Source organism: Phaethon lepturus, unplaced genomic scaffold (assembly GCF_000687285.1).
Source record: "Phaethon lepturus isolate BGI_N335 unplaced genomic scaffold, ASM68728v1 scaffold34178, whole genome shotgun sequence".
NCBI lineage: Eukaryota > Metazoa > Chordata > Aves > Phaethontiformes > Phaethontidae > Phaethon > Phaethon lepturus.
The window spans coordinates 1-17,370 of NW_010556088.1; the positions used below are offsets into that span (position 1 = coordinate 1).

Here is a 17,370-nt window from a genome sequence, read left to right on the forward strand (position 1 = left end):
TCCAACCTTAGTGATTCTGTGATTCTGTAGACCAGTTAAACTAACGAACTGGAGAAATGAGGGGAGTGTAATACAAAGCCTGTGTGTGTGCGCGTAGCAAAACTTCCAGGTGTTGGTGCCTTTATCTGCCTTCTGCAGCAGGGGGCAAAAGGGAAGAGGAAAATCTGGGTGTCTTGGTCAGGAGTAGGGTGATCATGAACTGGCAGCATCTGTGTGCCTTTGACGGCAGCAGTGGGATTATAGATGAATAGCGCAATTTATCTTCAGCAGAAGACAGGAAAATAGAATTAATAATGCCTCTATTTAGAGTAGGGAGCGGTTTAGTTACCATAATAAAAAAAGATGAATGAATGTAGACAGAGGTTATGAAGATGATTAGGACAATAGATAACTTGTCTCATCGGAGAAAATTAAAAATTTTTTTTAGCCTAGCCAGAAGATTATTGAGAGGGTACATGATTTTAGTGAGCACACTTGTTCATAAAATCTCATTTGTTGGGGGTAAAAACAAAGAAGTGAAAAGAGCTATTTAGAATGAATGATAGTATGGTTACACACTAAATCAAAGTGGATCTTGAAAGTCTTCCTGCTTTTTACAATGGAAGTATAAATTACAACTTGCTTTAAATATTAAACAAGTTCGTGAAATATCCTAAAGTAAGATTCCTGGCTCTTTAAAGCTTTGGACTGTTGACTTTTTATTTTTAGAGTTTCATTATTTTAAAATTTTGAACAGAATAGGTAAAGACAAAGAACCAAAGTGTTTTTCAGAATAGATCATGCTGTGGTTCTTTAGGAAGTGTTGAAGACTGATTGTACCTTGAAACTGTCAGCTCTTCTGGTGCTGTTAGGAGGTGTTCTGGAACTGAACCAGTTTTTTTACCCAGGTGCTTGGCTCAGGGGTCAAGAAGGAGATTTCTTTCGGGTCAGGCTGACCAGGCTATTCCTGTTTTCCTGGAGTACTGATGACCATAATTCACTGCCTCTATATATCTGTATGTTAGTGTGAGGATCCAGGGTATTAGCTATGCTCTTACTGTTGTGTTTCTTCCTATGGTAATTTTACATAAAAGACCAAAAGATTTAAGTTTGAGGTAAGAGAATGGACGAATGGTCTCGTGAATCCTCTGGACTTTGATCATGTTTCATGGTTGCAAATGCAGGGGAGTGAACCTATTGATTCAGCATGATGTCTTTCCACCCTGTGTTTCTGAGCGAAGCTTTCTCTAAAACTGAACAGTGAGGAAAAGTTATTAAAGGGTAAAATGTTTTTTCAACTGTACTTCACACAAGATGCATGGCTTAAAGCTTTCCAAGGAACAGGAGGAGGCCAGTTGCAGAATAACTTGAAGTTAAACACTGAATTCTTCTTGGAAAACTCAACTTTAAAATTCTGTTGTGACCAGTTAGCTTAATTTCTTGGAAGGGTGCAAAGAGTCCTCAGTTCTTTTCCTGCAAAAAATGTTTTAGGAGTATACCACTTGTGGTAGAAGCAATCCTCCAGCCAAGGACTCGAGATCTTTAAAAATCCATAACCTAAGGGAGCTCTGAGATGGCTCTTGGCACCTGTAGGAGGAGTGTTGTAGGCAGAATATGGATTTAATTGAAGATGAGATTAAGGAATTAACAGAAGCTTTCGTTGCCATAAGTATCAACTCCCATGTTGATATAGTGAAAGTTGACACGAGGCCTTGTCCTTTATAGTAGAAAGCAAGGGCAGCCTGTTGTGACACTCATGGTGGACATTGAACGTGGCATTAGTAGTAAGATAGGACTTCAGTACCCAGAATAGTAGAGTCTTGAAACTCTGATTTCATGCTTGCCTTCATTTGGTGGGGAATAGGCAACTTCCAGGGACCAGTGATAGGGTGTTATAAGCAGGTAGAGGTATGGCCTGATGGCACACTTGGTGTTTCTAATACTGCTGGCAAAGCAGCCTAGAGACGAGCTTTGGACTGGAAGGTGCTGAAGGGTACAAGGGGATGTGCGGGCATGAATTTCTAGCTTGGGGGGGGAAAGTAGTGGTGTCTGTGTGTGTCCTAGGTCTTCCCTGCCTTGCCTGTCTTCTCTGCCGCTTTCCCGTCAGTGTTTGTATAAAGCAAGCCCTCTCTGTCATGGTCGTCGTGTACCACGCTGCTGAGGAGGATTAATAGTGCTGCCTGAAAGTGCTGTCAGACCCCGTGGGCATGGTGAGAATGAGACTAGAAAATGGTAATTTTCTTTTGATGGACTAAAATCTTACTATTTCTGAAATGGGCTTTGTTCCATTAGATTTAATTGAATTCTTAGTGCTTTATTGACAAGATCATAGTATGGGTACTGTTGCCTTTTCTTTTCTTGACTCTTTTATTATCTTTCCCTTGTAATATCTAGTGAAAATCTAAGGTTATATTGGAAAAACAGATTACTCATTTAAAAATTTGTACCAGCTGTATAATCTGAGTCTCATAGTCTGACTCTTCTGCACTGTATTTCTTTTAACTCTTGAAATCCTGCTTTCAAACTTGCTGTGTTACCTCTGGTTCAAATTTGAAAATGAGAAGATTATGCCAGATCCAATTTGACCTGCTAATGCATATGTGTAATGCAGTAACTGCATATTTAGGCTAAGGCAGAGTTCCCTTTTACCCCTTGAATCTAGCTAAAACAACTACCCCATGTTGGTTCTTCTTTGTAAAAGAAGTCTGAAAGCCAGCTTTCTTTAATCTGCAGGAAAAAAAAAAGATATATGCAACGACTTTTAAATATAATCTTCCTTTAATTCTGGGAAGCTGGTTATCTTTTGACACACTGACAAGCTGTTTGAAACTCTCTAAATCTTTTAAAGTCTCTCGTTAGAATAAAAAGGAATAGCATTTTATTTCAGGACTGGCTTGTAAGGTTGCAATTTGAGAGATGGGTGGAATATAATTTTGGTTTTTAACCTTGTTAGCAATGTCTGGGATTCAGATGAAGTGAGTGACCACTTTTTAAGTTGTTTTAAATAGGAAATAAGTGAAAACAACATTCCCTTCTTTTGGGAGTTGGAAATGTGGGAATTTTACATATAAGTAAATAAGGGAGGAAATACTTGCAGTGAATTTTGGTTCTGGCATATATCCTTAAATCCTGAGGTTGTTAATAGATTTCATACTTGTGGTAGTGACACTAATTTTACTATTGTTAGCCTTCTCCAGAAGGAATAAAGAAAGGGTCATGTCAGCTATGTAGGGGTTTTATAATCTCATGGCTGGTTGCAGTTTTTCAGCATTGGAGATGCATCGTCATTCACCCATGTGGAAATCCCAGGTTCTTAACGCTTCTTAAAATAATGAGTTGTGTTCCTCAAAAAGTTGGGTGAGGGATAGCTTTAGATTGATATTTATAGCTGGTCTGTACTTGGACAGAAGCTTTTTTCATATGTCACAGTACAGAAGTAGTATATTTTTTATCTTAAAATGTTGTATGCTACTCCTTGTCATATTATTTAAGATGATGGAAGGGTGTTACATAGGAGGGAGCATTTGAACAAATTGAGTATCTTGATGTAGTTGCTTGCACAGGCTGGCAGCTGTGTTTGGGCTGTATTTAGCTATAAAGGTGTGGAGTGCTTGGGTGCTAGAAACTCTTCCAGGGCAAGATATTAATTGCTTAACGGTAAGTATGTGGATGGTTAACCCCAGGTTCTCCAGTCGTAGGTCATTTGAGTAGTTAAAAAAAAAAGTCCTTAAAATAAAATTTAAACGCTTCCCATAGTGGGGATCTGCTGCACTGGTTGCCTAGCCATGGTGTCAGGCAGGCCGGTGGCAGGATGATGCCACTGCCTCATCTTGAGATTTTGGTGCAAATCTCACCCAGCCCCATTTGGTGTGGGCTTGGTGGGAGTCACTGTCAGCTTTCACTTGTGAAGCACTTTCTGAGGGTCTTGTCTGAAGGCGTGCTATTTTTTTGTTTTGTCATTTGGCCACATCGACACTTCTTCATACAGGTTTGGGAAGCCTCTGACACAGCAGTTATAACACAGTTCACCTGCTTTCTGGTCATCTCCAGCTGCCTGCAAATTTTTGGCCTCCAGTAATTAGCGTTCTCTAAACTGAATCCTAGCTGTTCACCAAATGTTTCTGAAATGCAAAGAGATCCAAGAATAATAATGTGGATTCTAAAACTTGCTGCTGTGTAGGAACTGCAGTACTGGAAGCAAAATGCTACCCCAGAAACAGGGAGGGTAGAAATCCAAAATTTACTCTTCTCGCTATATGCAGACATCACTTTTTATGCTTTCTGAATGCCTTCTGGAGGAATTTCTCTAGCTGTGTAAAGTGGCCTTTGCTTTTCATAGCTAACCAATTGCATTGTTACCATCTGAAACCCAAATTCTTTCCTCCTGCACCAGATGCAGACCCACAGGCTATGAAATGTTGAAGCATTTAACTAAGCGGTGCCTTGCTTTGAATGCAAACCGGGGCATATCCAGCCAGGTCATTGCTCCGAGTTGTTTACAGTCCTATGAGCTGTGGTGTTTCCTTGTGTGTTTACAGTCCTTTCTGCTGCTTTCTGCTTAACTCCTACATGCACACAAATCAAAGCCTTTGCTTAAGCTTTGAAAGCATTGCAGTTTATGAAATAACTGCAGTCCTGCGTGGAGTAACAAAGGCATGCTTGAATTTGCCTCTCCAGAGGACTCTGGCATGTTAAAACGCTTGTATAGCTGGAAGTGAGGACCAAAGTGTTGTTTCCCAGCCCGTCCTCCCCACGCAAGCCTCTCTTACCGGACACCATGTGGTAACCGTACTTAGAGGTAGCTACATGTAATCTTAATTGCTGGCTGTATTTAAGCAAATACATTTTGTTTTCAAGACTTAGGTTGGCTTGCCCAGGAATCCTTACAGCCCCTCAAGAAATGGGGCTATGCGGTGTTAAAGTCAGACCATCTTCTCCCCTTGTGCAGGTGACTTGATGAAGAGCGCTTCAGGGGAGTTTGCAGATGATCCCTGCTCCTCTGTGAAACGAGGGAACATGGTCCGCGCGGCGCGCGCCCTCCTCTCCGCCGTTACTCGACTGCTGATTTTGGCTGACATGGCAGACGTCTACAAGCTGCTTGTTCAGCTTAAAGTAGTAAGTGTGGTTCTTTGCTGCGATTCACTTTGCTGTGCCTGGCACACCAGGTGTGCTCTATCAAGTGGCTTTGTTTCATGTGTGTGTACTGACCCCGGTGTGGGCGCTGTCAGCAGCTTGCTTCTGGAGCAGGGAGGTTTTTGGGGTTTTTCCTCTGAGCAAAGTGTGTGCGCTGAATGTTTGTCACTTCTTTTTACCCTCATTGTCAGTAGCTTTTGACATTGTGTTGCACTTTACTCTGAACTCTTAGTATTGAAACTAAACACACGATGGTCTGCAACTGCAGGTGATAACCAGCTTTTTTTTATCTTAAAGAAATAATTTGGCTTTCTTATAACCAGTACTCCCCTGTAGCTACTAGGAATGAGTCTCTTCTTTAGACTAAATAAAATGAATGTAGAATATTTGAGGAAGCCTTTTCTTCCCACAAGCAAGAGGGTGCGTGGGTGGCTTGTACAGAATTTGAAATGAAATGAGATCCGATAGTGGGCCCGCTTTTGTGTCAGGGCTTTGAGGACTCTCCTCGTGCCCTTCAGTGGCCACTGCCGCAGCTGTGCCGGGCCCTGGGCTCCTTCATACTCTGTCAAATGCCTGTACTTGGCTGTCTCTGGTAGCTGGTGACTACGAAGTAGTACCTAAGCCTTGAGTACTGCTAGCCTTTGAAGTCTCTCTCCCCAAAAAATAAAAGGGAGCAGAGGAAGATTGCTTTCTGTCTGCTACGAAGAACATTCAGAATTACTTTGTGAACTGTGGACTGTATTACTTGAAAAAAAATATGTGAATATATATTCCTTTAGGTGGAAGAAGGTATCTTGAAACTAAGAAACGCTGGCACAGAGCAGGATTTAGGTATCCAGTACAAAGCCCTCAAACCAGAAGTGGACAAGCTTAACATAATGGCAGCCAAAAGACAACAGGTATAGTCATGGCAGCTCTTTCTTCTGTATATTGTTTCTTCTTTTTCTTTTTCAAAATAAGAAAATAAGGCAGCCTTGCTGCTCTTGGACAGTACCTATTGCTGCTAATAGTGGGGTTTTTTTTGTTTTGTTTTACTTTTATTGCTGAAGTACTTTGTGTGGCACTCTGCCATGTTTAGGAAACTTGAGCTTGCCTGCTGAGCAGAAAGGCTGCTCAGCTGTAGTGTACTGCTTCTGATGGAATTTGTTCTAGTAGCATTTGTTGAAGTTAATGCTTTAGTGCCTTAATGAAATGCCGCTTCCCGAGACTTGCACTTCCCATTTTGAAGCAGTGCAGGGTTAGGGTTAGGAAAGAGAATGGAGATGTGACTCGGTGCCTGGTGCACTTGCCACTAGACCATGCTGCTGTTGTGGTTTGCAAAGAGACCAGGCGTGCCTATTTAAATGGGGAGCAAAAGTCATGGCTGGGTACAGAATTAAAAATCTTTTCAGGAAAGCAAGTGGCGATGCTGGTTAGTCTTGCAATGAAATGCCTGGTTTAGAAGGGGTTTAAAATCCTGTATGTTATTTGTGTGTTCTGTGTTCAGATAGCTTGTGCTTCACCTTAAATTGCATGTAAAATTTGTGTTGTTCAACAGCACTGTTGTGACTCACGTTTGTGTAGGTAGGCTTTCAAAAGAAAGCAGAGGTGTGGGCAGTCCCATTTATCAGAAATAGTATAATTCTTGTAAGGCATTTTTTGTCTCTTTGTGCTGCTGATATGTACAAACCGAAGCTGCTTATGCACCTCTGACACTGCTTGTTTTTTTGTACAGATTCATCTTTGAAAATAAACTGGCTATAGCCTAAAATGGATTGCCAGTTGGTTATGTATCTAAAATCTGATTGCAGTAAATGGAAGTAGGGTTGTGATGGCAATGCAATAAATGTTCTTAAACTGCTTTGTGATGGATTGTTCTGCACTATGGGAAGTGGTTGTACAAAATCTGTAAATCTGTAAGCCTGCTTTGGAGTGCCCTCCCTGCTTAGTGTGTATCTTAGAGGTCGCATATTACCCATTCATTTTGAAGAGTCTGTCAGATTTTTTTTCCTTTTCTCAGTAAGGCAGTCCTTTTCTTCATTGTCATCACATCTTTGTTAGATTTAAGTGGTAACCTGAAAATTATGATACTGCTAATGACTGTGTCCGTTCTTCCTTTTATAAACTTACTGCTCATGCTGGACTCAGAAGCTTTATCTACTCCTAGTGCTTCTATTCCAAAACAGGAGGTGATGGTGCTTTAGAGAATTGCAGCAGTGAGAGTTTGGGAAAAGACATATGGACTTTACCGCTATTCTTAAATTAGCAGCAATTACAGTCATTGGATTAATTTCGTCTCATTGGAGATGAACAAGAAGTTGAATGAGATGATATACTTGTTCTTCTAAAATTAACTACCTGCGTCTCTTGAGGAGAGTAAACTTCATCTTCTAGGTGTGATTAAAGAAAACATTCTGGTTTTGAGTCTTGGAGTTTAATTTGAAGAACATCTTGCTACTCATGTGGAAGTGCAAGACATTGCAGGGGAAGCTTCTTGTTTGGTTGGTTAAAAATTAGCTTGGTTCTTAAGTTATCTAAAAATGTAAGGTATTCTGTTATGAGGATTTAGGTTTCTTTGTGATTTTTTTTTTTTCAGATGTAATGCAAACTGGAAGGAGTGGGGAGAAAAATGTGTGCTTGCAATTTATGTATCCTCCTGATTTACAGGTGTTACCAGCTTTCAAAATGCTGGTCTTCTACTGTGGAGGGGAGCAAAAATCCAAGTTCAGATTTTGAATTGTGGAGTTGTGAATTGCCCTACAGTGCTTCTTTTTTTTTTTGTCTTTGTAAAGCTGTTGTGTTTTGAAATTAGTTGAGCTGTTAAGAATAGGGATATGCAGTCAGAAGATAGTTAGATTTGAGCATATTAGGCAAAGAACCTGCCTGTCTTTTAAAGATGCAGGGAGAGAGTGTATGCATGTTAAACATGGGGAATGTTCTCAAATGCTTTTTTTTTGTTAATTGTCCTAACAGGAGTTGAAAGATGTGGGCCACCGTGATCAAATGGCGGCAGCCAGAGGAATTCTGCAGAAGAACGTTCCCATTCTCTATACGGCGTCCCAGGCCTGCCTGCAGCACCCTGATGTAGCTGCTTACAAAGCTAACAGGGACCTGATCTACAAACAACTTCAGCAGGCGGTCACGGGCATCTCAAATGCAGCTCAAGCAACTGCATCAGATGATGCTGCCCAGCAGCAGGGTGGAGGTGGAGAGCTGGCCTATGCTCTAAACAATTTTGATGTAAGTTTTGAACTCTTTTATGTTTTAAAAAAAAAAAGTAGTGGTGACTCCAACTCTTGTGTTCGTTCACCTGATTTAGTAACAACAGCTTGCTTTTATTTATACTGTCTGAAAAATCATTTTCTACTGAAATACACCAAGTCCCAGGTAAAGTAGGCTTTTTTAAACAGTCTTTTTCCAAACTAGGATTGATGGCATATAGAAAGTTATATATGCGGTTCTTGGTGATTGAAGGCTGTCAAATGAAACTATCTCTGAAATAGCAGTTAGCTTACTGCTATGTTAGATGTAAGCCCTTGGTTTATTTGAAATTGATTATTTCATAATATATTTATGTAATGTATTCTTGTAGGTGACAGAAATGACTTATTAAAAGTGAATAATGTATTTGGAATTGCCCGAACTACCTATTGAGAGGAACATGAAGTGGGAAGTTTAATACGATCTTTGGTTGGGAATGAAGTAATTTCACGCTGATGTGTTGTACTGATCTGTCATATTCTTTATCTTGCATTTCTTGCATTCAGTAAGGTACTGAGGATAGCAGTGCATTTTTACTGAGAACACTTGCCTTTTGAAGCCAGTATTCTGTGTCTAAAACCGATTCAGCCTCTGAATTTTAAACATCTTGGCACTAACTTGTCTCTAAAACCTTATTTAGTATTGCAAAGCTGTGACGCAAAAGGTATTTAATACTTTGGTTTTTGCCAGATATTGTTCACCTCCTTCTTGCTCTTGGCACTCTTGTTCCTCCCCTACATTACTTTCTCTGCCACGTTTCTTTTACCAGGATAAAATACTATTTGGGTTCTCCTTGTGCCTGGTGTGAAGCCTTTCTGTGTCATCTCTTGGGTAACAAGATATCATGGGTGTCTTGATCTTTGTGACTATGATTACAGAGTCTGCTTTTCTTAAATTCCATCAGTTGTATGTTCATCTCTGTAAATCTTAAGAGTGTGCCTCAGGTTAGCACCCAAGAGATTGCAGGTTTGAGCAGGTGTTGGTGGGAGGGGAAGGCAGGTCCTGTAACAGCACATGATGTTTAGGACTGACTTAGGTATGGAAAATTAAAGCAGCACTTCAGTTCAGGTTCATGGATTGGCTAATCTAGCTCAAACCATTTAATGTGATTTCTGATATATGGCCATATTTTACTAAATGAACTCTCTAATATATGGCTGGAGACTTTTTTTGAGTGTTGCCATTCACATGGAGCTTTTGAGCTTTTAGTTCTGCTTTGTGAAGCTCTAATAGCAGCAGGGCTTGTTCCGCAGGCCAGCTTCAGTGCTCATTGTGTGTGATAACTTTGTCATCTCATTCCTGCCAAAGGAGACTGACAAAGCAAATGTGTTCAGGTTCTTGGCAGATGTTATCCCTGCACTTCATTCCCTGCTAATGTTTGCGTATTATTGTGCTCTTGTAATGGATGCTTTGAATACACACACCCCCAAACAGTCCGGTGTTTTTCTGTGATGGTAAAATATTAAATGACTACCAGAAAAGAACAAGATAATAATTATTTCTGGTTTTGATGGTGCAGTTCTGGAGTTGTAGCATACTACCATTGTATTATCCACACAGCTAGAAGTTTCAGGAAAAATGAGGAGTGTGTTGGAGAGCATGTGCCATGTTCTAATTCTGCTGCAAAGGCTGGGTGGTTACTCCATAGGGAGACAAAATGTGCTGGCTGGTGGGAGAAGTAGGGGTTGTGGTGTTGCTGTTGAAGTTATCTGGTATACAAACTGATCAAAAAAAATGGCAAAAAAAAAAAAAGGCAAAAAATCCCATTTTAAAAAAAACTTTGGGGCTTCTCTTACAAAGACTTAGCTTAGACTCCCATCCTGCCCCAGTATTGGGAAGAAAACCCATCCAAACCCTAAACAAACCACAAAACCTTGAAATGGCCAAATATTTTTTCCTTAATAAATTGCAAACTTGTTTGTTTAAACCACCTGAAAGTACTCAAAGGTGATAAATACTACACTGCTTCTTCCTGGTGAACTTCTGTGAGTGATGGTATTGGCCCCTTGAAAATCAGATTGTGCTGCTGTTTCAGCCTTAAGTTTCTCAGTATGAGCTGTGCTTACTAATACTCTTGTCAAGACAAACCTGTTATAGTTTTCTGTCATGCACAGAAATCGATTTCTTCTGTTTGAAATGTTTGTGTTGATGTTTCACTTTAAGAATTTTTGAGAATACTGTTGTATTTAACTGTGTAGCAGTGAAGAGAAGAAAGACTGGATAAACTAGGACAACAGACAACTACATATAGGGCTAATTTTGGACGTTTGTTTTCCTTGGGTTTTTTTTGTTCATGATGGGGTAATTATATCTGACAAGTTAACTAGTGAAGGCATGTCCAGATTGACATGTAGTTAAGAAGAGTTCTGTACTTTGAACTTTATTTGTGCTGGCACATTTGATTTTTGCCATTCATGTAATGAGGCTTCCTGTGGCCAAGTTCTGTTTAGCTGTCAAAGCAGCACAAGAAATGACTAGCAATGTAATCTGCTGGGGAACCTTTTAGTAATTTTACAAAACTACTCATGAAAATCATCCTCAGTGCCAAAATTGTGTGTTGGGTATTTATGCCTCTTATGCCTGATCAGGGGTTTGCTGTAAACAATTGTCTTGATGACTTAACAGTAACTTACTGTTTGATCTGATTACCAATTTTTAAAACCTTTATTTTACTAGAAACAAATTATTGTGGATCCATCGACCTTCAGCGAAGAACGTTTTAGGCCTTCCCTGGAAGAGCGCCTGGAGAGCATCATTAGCGGAGCAGCCCTGATGGCTGATTCATCCTGCACACGTGATGACCGACGGGAACGTATAGTTGCCGAGTGTAATGCAGTGCGACAGGCCTTGCAGGATCTACTTTCAGAATACATGGGGAATGTGAGTATCTTCTGTTCTGTTTGTTTAGTTTGTGAGGTTTTTTAACTCTATGTGATTATCTCAAATGTGGAATCAAAAGCTGTGTGTCTCGAAGCTGGTTTGTTCTGTCTCTGAACAGAATTTGAACAATAACCAAGAGTCCTGAAAGGTTTGTCAAGAGGTGGAATCAAACATACTTAAACCATCAATGATACTTACCTTAAAATTGATCTCTACTCTTCTAAGCAATTATTATCAAAAAGTGTTAACCCCTTGTTGTATGACTTAATATTTGTTTGTGTAGAAATTCGATAGAATAAGTGTGTTTTACCACCTCGATTTACATAAGGTAACTTGGCTTATGGAAAAAGTAGTACTTTGCTTCTGTTGAAGCTTGGAAAGTTTAACTGTGTTGTCTTTCCATGTAAAGGCATAAATTCTCAGAATCAAGTTAATTACTGTTGCTACTCAGTTTGAGTAGAGGTGATGTATGAAGTTAAATATTTTGTAAGAAATCCTGAGAATGGTCTGGTGTAAGTATTGGACTCTGAGCAGTTTTTTTCCGGTGTTTAGGCATCTAATGTGCACACAGTATTTGAAGCCTGAGAATATTTCTATGGTTGGAGTAAGTGTCATGTCATGCGGATGAGCTTCTGCATTTGAGGGCATTGTGATATAATATTGGACTCCCCTCCATTGCCTCTTTGTTCTTATCCCAGTGGGTTTTCATCTGAATAGCTCTTGCTGTGCTGAGAGATGAGGTTGGGATATCATAAGATTTAGACTATGTCTAGTCTTTAAATAATGTTCAAGTTGATTTCAGAGATAAAGTTGCAGAAATGGCAACAACTTAAGAAGCTAAGTGGCTTGTAGCACTGTGGCAAGTAAAATTGGATGAGGAAATTTTAATGGGATGAGGCGAAGTGTTATTTATGCTTTGGAGTGTGTTTGAGGTGAAACTTAATTCAGAGAGAACTTTTTTCCCCAGTAGAATTTATTTGGGAGCATCGCTTGTGTTATGTACCTTACCTTCAAATCTTTCGTCAAAAACTACTTCAGCGTACAGTAAAACTGGTCTAAAGGCTGCTGTGTGTGGATTAGGGTGGTATAATTTGGAGAACAGATGCAGTGTATGGTAGAGAGAAAGTAAAACACAGATTTTTGTTTACCAAAGACAAGGACAAAGTAATTGAACAAAACTGAAAGCCAAGTCTTGTATAGCTTGCGGGCTGAGCTAGGTACTTCATGTCATCTGTCTTAATTGCTTGTGAAGGTAGCTTGTGCTCAGCCTTGATGTTATGTAGAACTTAAAACTGCAGCTGGGAAGCAAGCTGCTAAGTTGTGCCGTTTATAATTCCTTTCAGAGCAGGGTGTTTTATTAGTGTACGATACATCTGTAATAATCCCTCAAACAAATGTGCTGCTGGATTGAATGAAGCCCTATAGGCATGATTCACAATAAAACATCTACCAAATACTAATTAAAAATGTGGAAGAGGTGAATGCTTGGTCTTGCACGTAAGAGTTGGTGGCATTTCTCCTATTGAAAGTTGGTCAATACCTGTGTAAGATCGCAGAGCTTTGACTTCCTTCCACAGAAATGCCTATCCTCCTCTTCAGCTGCGTACTGTTGTCTCTGATATGCAAGTTAAAGTAATTGCGCTGAGATGGAAAGAATGTATTCCCTCTGTTATCTCTTTTAACACATTGTGAAATTAGTGGAGCATACTGAATTTTTTTAAGTCACTGCTATGTTATGATTGTAGACAGTGTAGTTGGGGAAATGAGATTAGAAATGCAGTGAAATGGAGTGGAAAAAGCAATTGATAAATGATGGTGAAAATGTGGGATGGTGTGTAAAAATCCATACTGAGGATAGAAACCTCCCCTCAATGATTAAGCTGAAGAATGAATAATAGTTGGGAATCTAAACAGATATATCTACAGGAAGAGTAGGGATGTGCTGACTTACAGTAGTGGTAAAGGAAATGTCATATCATGTATATGTATGATATACCCACAGCTATAGTACCCAGCCATCTCCTGTTGTGCTTTTCTCCAGTTTCTCTTTGAAGAAGGAAATGAATCAGGCATTAAATCTGTTAATTGCACAGCACTTGCAGTGCATCATAAATCCTATCTGAGTACTAGAATAAGAGGTATTTATTGGCCAAGTGTAAAAATTCAGAGAAGAGATTAAATGAGGAATACACTGGAAAGGTTGAAGCACAAGAATGTCTTGAGGCAGATTCCTTTTTAGTTTTAAATGCCTTCTGTTTTAGTGACTTCCTCTAGCTTTTGGGTTTTATTTCAGATCTCTGGCAATAAAAAGGCTCTTTCCTAGACAGTTTATAACAAAGTTTAGTGTTTTGGACCCATAGTTCAACTGTCTCCCTGGACCTGCCCCTGAGGGTCTGTAAGTCTGCAAGCGTTGCAGGCTGTGTTACGATGCATGGCAGAAGTTTCCATCTGAATAACAGTTTTCAGTAATAAACTGAATTGTACTGCATTTGCTGGCATGGGGATGAAGCCTGTCATTATGCTTCTAACAAGGAAATCTTGCCCTTTTTCAGTAGCTTGTTACCGAAGTTTGTATCCCCTTTTCTTGGGTTGGTGTGCATTTTACTTCCTTTTCCATCTAGCACACCTGTCTCACCATTTTCAAGAGTAGTCCAACTTGGCCAGGCTAAATCTTGTACATCAAGGCCAGTATGTAGTCTTGACAGTGTCCAGTAGTGGATCCTACAAGGAAGACAGTAACAAGGGGGGGTATGTAATTTTACTTATCCAATGTATCCCCTAAGTGCTCAGATGCTTCCAGAGCTAGCATTGCTGACTGCATTTAATGACCGTGGATGGACTTTTTCCCAACGAATCTGTATAGTTTCTTTCCGGACCCATATAAACTTAGAGCATCCATAGTCTTTGTTAGCAAGGAGTTCTCCTGCTTAAACAGGTGCTGTGTGAAGAAACATCTTTTGCTTGGATGCATGAATGACATTCTACCTCTGCTGATGGATGTTTCCTCAATCTCATTTAGGAAAAGACCCCGAGCAGTTCCTCCTTGCTCATCCTTTTCTATGCCACTTATGTTGTTTCAGAGCCATATCATATAGAAGAATTGGGTCTTATCTTCCCCAGAGTGACGTGTCCTAGTTTTATTAGTGCTTGCCATAAACAAGATATTCAGCACCTGCTCTCAGCTTTGGCTTTGCCCTCATCAAACAGCACGGTGGATTAGGATGGGATTTGTAGTGTGAATTGGAACTCGATGCCTGTGCTTATCTGCAATTCAGAGGTCTGCATCAGCTGACTTTAGCCTAGTCCTGTGGACTGGGTGCTAGTTAGCATTTGGTATGGTAGTGGCTGTCTCCTTGTTTAGATTTACTCAGAGAATCCAACTCATGTGGCCCAAGAAGGCTCTGACATGAGAATCAGAGTGTGTGAAGCGGCAGTGATTGGGAGAGGAGTTTCAGAAGTGCACTTGTGATCTGAGCCAAAATGCTGGTGTAGGCACGTTGTGCTATCTCCTCCTGTGCCTTGTCTGGATCTTCAGATACCCTTTGAGATTTGGGGACCGGAACTGCATCTGCCGTTCAGGATTCAGGCAGTGTCATGGTATCTTCTGGTTTTGTTCTTCAGTCCTGTACTAACAATGCCTAACACTTGATGAGCTTTCTGATAGCTGCTGAGCTCTGAGGTGGTATCTGAGTGAAACGGCTACCATCAAGATTTAGCTTCTGTTTCAGCAAATGTGAAGTTAAATGGTCTTTCCCATGTGCATCACTTATTACCTATGTCCACTGAGCTTCCTCTGCTGTTTTATTGCCCAGCCTCTTGGTTTATAAGCCACATTACTTAAAAATGCTGTCTGTTTGTCCCTTAATTGTAGCATCTGATTCTTTAGCTTTTTCCCCTCATCTTCCACTTCACCTAGGGAGGGCTCGTTTCTGTTATGGCTTTTGCTTACTTCTCAATTCCAACAGAAAATAGTTTTCCGTTTTAAACTTGCATTGCAGATCCCTCCTGGATTGAAACAGCAAACATGAATGTCTATATGTGTTTAATTTTTATTACTTGGAGTAAACTTTATTCTTACTGCTAGTGCTGAATTGCAGGCCAAGAATGGGAAGGCCTAAAAAATGTAATTATTGATTCTGACTAGCATTGTAAAAGTAGCCCAAGGTCTTGGATCTGGGATCAGCTGCCTAGAATGCAATAAACTGACCACATCAGTCATAGCTAAGTTTGTAATATAACTCATTGATGGCAAGATCCAGATCTTTGTGTGATCTGTTGCAGTCAGGCATCCTTGGTATGTATTTAATTTTATTAAAAAATTCAAAGCATATTTGAGTTTAGTTAGACATTGATACCAGACTTAGACCAGGGAAGAGGGCAGGGCAAAGCATCTACTTGAATGATGTTCAAGATTAATAGGACACCAATGAAGAAGTTAGTAAGAAAGCTAGGATCCTGAGTGCAGCAATGTAACAAAATACAATGGAAACAGTCTTTTTGTCTAACTCCATAGTCTTGTGTGGGTGGATGTTGAACGGTTCCAGTTTGCTCTAAATAAAAAGTATGAAGCAGAGTATTATTTTTGACGCTACTACCCATTTTATCCCAGTGTTGCCTTTGCACTAGCAGCTGGTGGGATAGGTCTCCCAGTATAGAGAGCAGGTGCAATTCTTGTCAATATCTCTGCTTTTCTGTACTGGACTAGTCAACTCTGCCTCAAATTTATACGCTTAGTTTTCATTGCAGTTACATTATCTAAACTACTTAAAGTGAATGCATAAAAGAGCAACAGTGATCCGAGAGCTGAAATAGTTCTGCTTTTCTGAGAAGCTGGTGTGTGGAATGGAGAGGTAAGAAAATGTGCCTACAGACACAAAAATCCCAAAACTTTGTCGTGACAGTGTATGTGCTCTATGCTGTAACACTCAATGAGTGTTATTAGCACACAGCTTGGGCAACTTGCCTTGATTTTAAGTTAGCTGTCTTAAATGTGGTAAACATAGGAGATTGTGGTTTTTGAAGTTGGGGTTTAGTAGGTTAGAAAGCACAGGCCATCCGCTGGAAACTTAGCCAGAAGTTTCCAGTCTGCTCTCAGTTTGACTATGTTGAACTTGCAGAAGACATCAGTTATCCAATTGACAGGTAAGACTGGGAATAAAAACTTCCTTAAGCTTTTGGCAGTCTGTTTTTATTGCTTGATGCCCTGAGGGATGGGGACAGTTCGGCTTCTTTCCATAAGCACTGTTTCAGAGCCATTCAACAGCAGTCATCAGAGGTGTCCAATTCTATATAGTATGCACAGAAATGAGTAGAGCTCTCATTTTACATCTATTCTGTGCCCCATCAATTTGAGGCATATAGCTACCTTTTCATACACATACCAGTAACTCGGACATGTACTAGCATAAACTTTGTCAGAAATTCTAGTTTGGCTTGTGTGGAATGCGAACCTGGAGTCCCATTGTGTACAATATGCTCTCATACAATAAAATCCCTTGTTACTACATTTGGAAATGATAAATCATGTTACATAAAGTAGCTTGACAGGTCCTATTTCAATGGGAATTTTAATGTTTTCATATTAACATTCTGACTGTGTCCTTGACTGTCTGGATTGCATTAGAGGTGCTTGGCAGCAAATGGAGAAAACCATCAGGGGCTGGTTTCAGAGCAAGCATTCCAGGCATGGAATGCTTATTTCAGCTGACTTTTTTTTTTTTCCCAATTTCCATCTTCTGTTTGGCCTCAAGTGGTTGAGTACATAGCTGGGTGTGCTTGCAGATGGGGATTGTATTTCTTTTAATGTTAGATTTTAATCTAATTTACAATTGTATACCACAACTTGAAGGTAAGGGATGTGGTGGAACCCCAGGTTGCTGTACTATACTGCCTAGTAGGAACTTTTGCATGCTGGCCGGTGTGGTTTGGCTCTCAGGATGTCTGAAGTAGGTTTCAACACTGCTGCTGGTTTTAGACATGGTGGTCTCATAACTTGCTAAAGGCTTTTTTCGCACCCTGTTTCTGTGTTTAGTGTGCTTATGGAAATGTACTATTCCAAGCAAGTTCTCTTTCCTCAGTCTTAATTGCACTATTTTGCTTTTCTTCCCTAAGCTTCTTTGAGCATCTCTGATGCTTGAA

At 40.1% G+C, this 17,370-nt stretch overlaps 1 protein-coding gene across 1 annotated transcript in view; it reads left to right on the top strand.

Moving 5' to 3' along the window:
- Positions 1–4,931: 4,931 nt before the first annotated feature.
- LOC104624892 (catenin alpha-1-like) overlaps positions 4,932–17,370 on the top strand; it is a gene marked incomplete at its 3' end in the record, with an annotated part of 45,203 nt that continues 32,764 nt past the window's right edge. The window contains exons 1-4 of the mRNA XM_010292371.1: positions 4,932–5,094; positions 5,892–6,011; positions 8,065–8,331; positions 11,029–11,232. Coding sequence (XP_010290673.1) covers positions 4,936–5,094; positions 5,892–6,011; positions 8,065–8,331; positions 11,029–11,232 — 750 coding nt within the window. The remainder of the gene's footprint in view (positions 5,095–5,891; positions 6,012–8,064; positions 8,332–11,028; positions 11,233–17,370) is intronic.